The sequence below is a fragment of the Lampris incognitus genome, chromosome 4, assembly GCF_029633865.1.
Source record: "Lampris incognitus isolate fLamInc1 chromosome 4, fLamInc1.hap2, whole genome shotgun sequence".
NCBI lineage: Eukaryota > Metazoa > Chordata > Actinopteri > Lampriformes > Lampridae > Lampris > Lampris incognitus.
The window spans coordinates 55,492,151-55,498,150 of NC_079214.1; the positions used below are offsets into that span (position 1 = coordinate 55,492,151).

At 38.3% G+C, this 6,000-nt stretch overlaps 1 protein-coding gene across 1 annotated transcript in view; it reads left to right on the forward strand.

Annotated features, from left to right (window-relative positions):
* slc6a2 (solute carrier family 6 member 2) overlaps positions 1 to 4,983 on the forward strand; it is a 43,829-nt gene extending 38,846 nt beyond the window's left edge. Inside the window, exons 12-15 of the mRNA XM_056278104.1 lie at positions 655 to 755; positions 2,749 to 2,916; positions 4,270 to 4,341; positions 4,960 to 4,983. Coding sequence (XP_056134079.1) covers positions 655 to 755; positions 2,749 to 2,916; positions 4,270 to 4,341; positions 4,960 to 4,983 — 365 coding nt within the window. The remainder of the gene's footprint in view (positions 1 to 654; positions 756 to 2,748; positions 2,917 to 4,269; positions 4,342 to 4,959) is intronic.
* The last annotated feature ends 1,017 nt before the right edge of the window (positions 4,984 to 6,000 follow it).

The following is a 6,000-nucleotide window of genomic DNA, read 5'->3' on the forward strand; positions in this document are numbered from 1 at the left end:
AGTGCTGGTTTCACTATGCTGAGCTGAATATTAACAAAATGTGGACCGACTCATCACTGCTGAATTCATTTTATTAGCAACTTTGAAGCCATCATTTAAAGCTGAACTACAGAGTTTTCCATGTAAACATAGAAGGTTTTTTTTGCATGATTTATAATTTTGCTCCTGCAGAGGTACAGTATGTTGTCAGATACTATTGACTATGTCGACAAAAGTTATTACCATCAAAGTTGTTCAGAAAATCTTTATATATATATATATATATATATATATATATATATATAGAAGGCTACAATGTTTAAAAGGCTCTGAAGTTCAAATCCTAATTTCCGTGCAGTGGCATTAAGAGGAAGTTAATGTGTTTGTCATGGCTTAGAAATCCACAGTTCATCTTTAAGGAAAAGTCATCAATTAGTGTGTTGTCCAAAGGGATCACACTAAACATTGATTTTCTCTTCCATTCCAGCTTTTCACAAGCAAGCAACCATAAGAAATATTTTACTGTTGTCCACAGATGTGCTATTCACCGTCCTACACCTCCGCTTTACTTCTTGCTGTATTTGTATAGCTATACCTATATACGTATTGATGAGGTGTTGCCGATGTATAATGTTATTCCACAAGATAATATTTATTGGCTGTGTGTCCCCTCAGGTGTGGACCGCTTCAGCCAGGATATCGAGCGCATGATGGGCTTCAAGCCAGGGCTCTACTGGAGGCTGTGCTGGAAATTTGTCAGCCCAACTTTTCTGCTGGTGAGAGTGATCACATAAATAATGCACTGCATAAAATTTTTAAGTCAAATGTAAGTGGAAAATGTTCACCGGTTGTGTCTCAGTATGTGTGTTTTAAGTGATGAAGACGTCTCACTGTATGCAGATAGTGTGTTGTAAAAATAAACACAGGTGAAAAATGGAAAACAATTGACAAGTATTGCCTAGCTCTGCAGAAATTTACATCAATTTCCATGGCCGCATAATCTCCCTAGCTCCTTTTCCAGTTCAAGTAGGATGGAAATTTTCTCTGTGATGTTTGAATTAATATTCACAACTTTAATGCAATATTCACTTGAAGATCGCCCAATGGAAAAGCGCCAACAGTCGCCTGCATTAGAATAGCTCTAAAACCAGAACTCATAACTCATTTCTCATAACTTTACAAGTTGTCATATGAGGGGCTGTTTTGATGTGTATTGTCAATTTATGGAATATGTCTATTTTCTAAATCACAGCAGCACGATATATTCACTAATCATTTGTATTTGTTCATTGTAAAGAAGACTGAAAAACACCAGCTGATGCTGCATTTGAAGATATTTTTATCCATCCAATTGCTCCTGTGAAATGTTTTAATATAGGTATTGTGCTTTACTTAAACTGGATGCCGCTAAATTTGCATTTAAACCAAATTATATTTGCCCTAATTATGCTCATAAGAGAGCTGTTGTGTTTAAAAATTACTCTTCATTGCTCTGTGATAATTGCAGTAATTATGCACAGAATAGCATGATCTGACACTCAGAAAAAATGTTTTGGGGCAGTTTAACTTCTTGGCTATTGAACTGTCATCCAGGTTATCATCATATCATTATTATTTCATATGAAAATGTGAGCGTGATAACATTTTCAGCTATATCATCCAGCACTGTGACCATAAAACATCTCTAAATAAAGTAACTACAGATATATTCACTATCAAGCTGTAAGAAATCGCCCACAGGTTAACAAAACCCAAAGAATAGCATCTAGAAGTAAGAATGAAAGGTGAAATTTTTGAAGAAATTTTCTCTCTTTATTATCAATCCAAATCATGTCACAAAGTGCATCTCAGTAAACAGTTTCCTGAGCTCTCATTTTGCTGCCATTTTACAAAAACAAAAAAAAATCTAAAAAATGAAGCTTGAACATGTCCTGCTGGGTCAGGTTTAATATCATGGTATAGACTCAGCTTGTTGTCAATCAGTAACAGAATACGGTCTGATCAACAGCTAGATGTCGGGAGGGCTGCACCCAATACTTTAGCCTAATCTGGAGTGACATTTTGTGTGCACAACAAGAAATGTTTTGGCCTTTGATATTCAATCATGGATAAGGAGGGAGACACTGACCTCTCCATGATACATAACAGCTAATGACGTTTCCTGCTCCCAACGGACAGGGTGCACACAACTCCGACTTGCATTCGGTACACAGTGGGTGAATCAGGTTACAGAAAGGAAGACTAGTTCATTAAAGTATGTACAGACTCCAGGAGGTTACTGTGCCATCACTCAAAACAGCACTGAACTCAGCTCAACTCAATTTTGTTGACAATTTCGTTTCGTTATTTTATCAGAGGGACCTCACAGAGGAGACATGTTATTTTATTGCTCATGTTATGGAGATGCTTCAGTTTTTGATCCAAGGAATAAATTGCTCTCTCTCTCTCTCTCTCTCTCTCTCTCTCTCTCTCTCTCTCTCTCTCTCTCTCTCTCTCTCTCTCTCTCTCTCTCTCTCTCTCTCTCTCTCTCTCTCTCTCTCTCTCTCTCTCTCTCTCTCTCTCTCTCTCTCCCCCCCAACCCCTCCTCCTATTTTCACTTAGCCGATATCCATCTGGAGCCAGTTGCAATTATTTCAAACAGTAAAATAAGCTGCAACTCCTAGGGCACCAGCATCAGTCAGGGTACCAGGATCACAGTGGCCAGATGATAGTTGTAATTCTCTTGGTTTATCTGTTTCTCTTTTTTCGTTTTTCTAATTTCTTTCCCAGTTTGTGGTGATTGCCAGCATTGTGACCTCCACAGGCTTGAGATATGATGAATACGTCTTCCCTCAGTGGTCCAATGTCTTGGGCTGGGGCGTGGCCATGTCCTCTATGGCGTTTGTTCCCGGCTACGCCATCTACAAGTTTTTCAGCATGAAAGGAACATTCAAAGAGGTCAGTATCAATACAGCTGTTTTCTGATACTAGACAAAACCAAAAATTCTTGGTGACATTTCTGGCATATATTTCAGTAGTCAATAGAGGATATTTATCTAAATAATCGAAACTTTTATCACAAAGTACAACAAATGCACAAGAATTTGGCTGGGTGACTTAGGCGCAGAGTTGTATGGCCAACTCATAGTTTTCACTGTACACACTCATTTCGAGGGCAAGACGATATCGTACAGTGCAAAGGAACACTGCATTTGAAGTGTAGCTTTCGAGGGGCATTAGTGCATATCTTGTTGATTTCAAACACGTGAAGGCAACAAAATAACGAGAATGATGTGAAGGATTTCCCCCCCGGTTGCTGATGTTGGCGCCGTGAGAAAACCTACATTTGAAACGATGGCTTCAAAGCGTGGAGCGTTTATGATCCTAATCATCAAAGCAATAGAGGAACTATTTTGATCTGTGAGCAATTCAGCCAGCGTCACTCTTCTGTACCTTGTTGTTTACCCTTGCCCTTGTCACACTGGCATTTCCCCTCACTGCCTGCCAGGATTTGGGCTCTCTCACTCCCCTCCAACACTGCTCCTCCTCCACAAATTCTGTATTGTCCAGAAGTGGAGAGAGAAGCAAGATATTCAGTGCAAAAATATGATCATAATGCTTGAAATTCTACTTAGATTAAGGAAATTTTGGGAAGCATTAGCATTCTTGAAAGAAGAATAGTTTACTTAAGAGAACCACTAAACTATTTAAACTACAAGAACCATTTGTATGTATTGTGCATTTACCCCCCCCCCCAATTGTCCAATTTGGTTACGGTTCTGTTTTAGTTTACATCATCAAAGCTGTAGCATCATTAAGGTGAAATAATATCCAGAATTACTATATTGTTTTAGAAGTGAAGTTTCATTGTATTGCCCATTCTTGGGTCTCAAAAATAAAACATACCCAAGCAGGAAAAGAAAATCAGTAACTTCATTACCTTTTACCTCAGTGTAACTATGATGTTTCATTGTAATCCCTACTCTAATAAAAGTAAACATACTCAACTAGGGAAAAAAGTCCCAAGTAATTGAGTACTTTCCACTTCTTACTTTATCAGAGTTACTACACAGTGTTCAGTATGGCGTCAGGTTGGACTGTGAGTAACAGACAGACTGCTGCTGCTTACACAGTACATGACATACATTTATCTGAGCATTCAAGAATCAGATAAACGTTTGATTCTTTGCGGGCACACCTATCAAGATGGACTTAAGGGCTTGTTTGGTGTGTGTGTACCTGATTATGTAATGCTCTAGGCACCAGATAGGATGGAAATGTTGTAATGTTTTGCACTAACTTGTTTTACAGAGGATAGCCTATTGCATCACACCTGAACATGAACATCATCTGGTGGCTGAGGGCAATGTGCGGCAGTTTAAAGTAAGGGAGCCTCTGCATGATTTTGTAATTATTCTAATGTGAAGGAGCCTAAAAAACACAATAGTTATATACTTATGTAAAGGTACGATCCCATTTTGTTTAACTTGCTGGCACAATTAACATAGCAGAACATGGGTTTTAGCTATTGGTGTTGTCGTATGTGTTGATAAATGTGTTTTCCGAGCTTGTTCTGACACATGTGCTTGTTAGCCATGATGTGCCATGCTAAATTCTGCCCAACACTGAACATTAAAATCAGCAACTACAACTGCTTTGGATATTTGTGGATTAGCTATTATCTTGAATATGCCAGTTTCAAAAATGACTTTTGTTGATGAATACTTTGAGTAGTTTGAGAATGGTATGTGTGTTAAATATCATTGGAAGAATGTAAAATAACCATGTGAAGGTTGTGCGAGTTTTATTTGCTTGTATAAAAAAATAATGAGCAAAAAGAAAAAAACATTTGCACAAGTGATGAATGATAAATCTTGAGAACATGTGAGAACAATTTTATATAATTTTAAAAAAAAAAAAAAATCCAGATAGAAACTTAAACAAATTACAATATACCTTAAATGCCGTTACAAAAGAGCTCACTTTTTCTTTGTATTTCAGCTGAAACACTGGTTGGCCATCTGACAGAAAACACTGAGAATCGTCTTGTATTCTCAAACATGCTGTGTTGGAGTCACTGTGTTCTGCTAGCAGACATCTTCTGCTTGCCAAGCCTCTGCTGGGAGGATGGACAAGGAGAGCTCCGTGCTCCAGCTTTTATCCCAACAACCTCACCCCCACTCCCTACCCATTGTCATCTCATGGCTCTCGTTATCATCTTTCCAACAATATTTTCTGTGCACTTAAATTACAAATGCTTGTTACATTGAGACACTAGCTACATGAAGTTCTGAAGACCGGACTGGGCGTTCAAAGAATCTACTAACGTATGTGGCTGTGGGCATCAGAATCTTCTTATGTGTAGTCGTGCATTCGCACATACCTGTCTTTTACTATGGGTTTGCGTAACCTGATCTGTGGTAATTATGTACTGAACGGGCAAGACACTAAAATCAAAAAGCAGACCAAGTTTTAATTTCCTGGTTTGTACTTATACTTCGGGGATCTAAACAGTCTTCATTTCGCTTAGAGTGTTTGGGCTTTTGTTGGCCAACAGTGATTTGGGATAAATGATATATTCCCCCATATCATGGTTATATAGATATGCATATAACAAACATCATTATTGGGAGAGATTCTCTGTTCTTGCTGTCGTGTTGGCTGTGCGGCTTATCTGTGTCAGTGCCTTACTAAGCTAGATACTCCCATGTTTCTCACAGTCCACACAGGAAGAAACAAAATGAACTCCTTTGACTCAGGAACCCACTGATGAAAACTTTCAGATGGCATTCTCCAGGCTTTGTCCAGCCTCTCGGAATGACCCAGTCCTTTGAAAATTAAATCAAAGAACAAGAGATCTTGCGGTGCATCGGGGTCATCCTCCTAAGCTTCTGAAATGCAGGCCTGATATTAAGAAAAGGGAATAATAATACATGTGATAACCTTTCAGTTACATAGTCGTCATTCCAAAGTTTTAAAAACAATTCCTGAGGAAGATTTCGCTAAAACAATTTAAAAAAAAAATTATCATTACATCAGGAA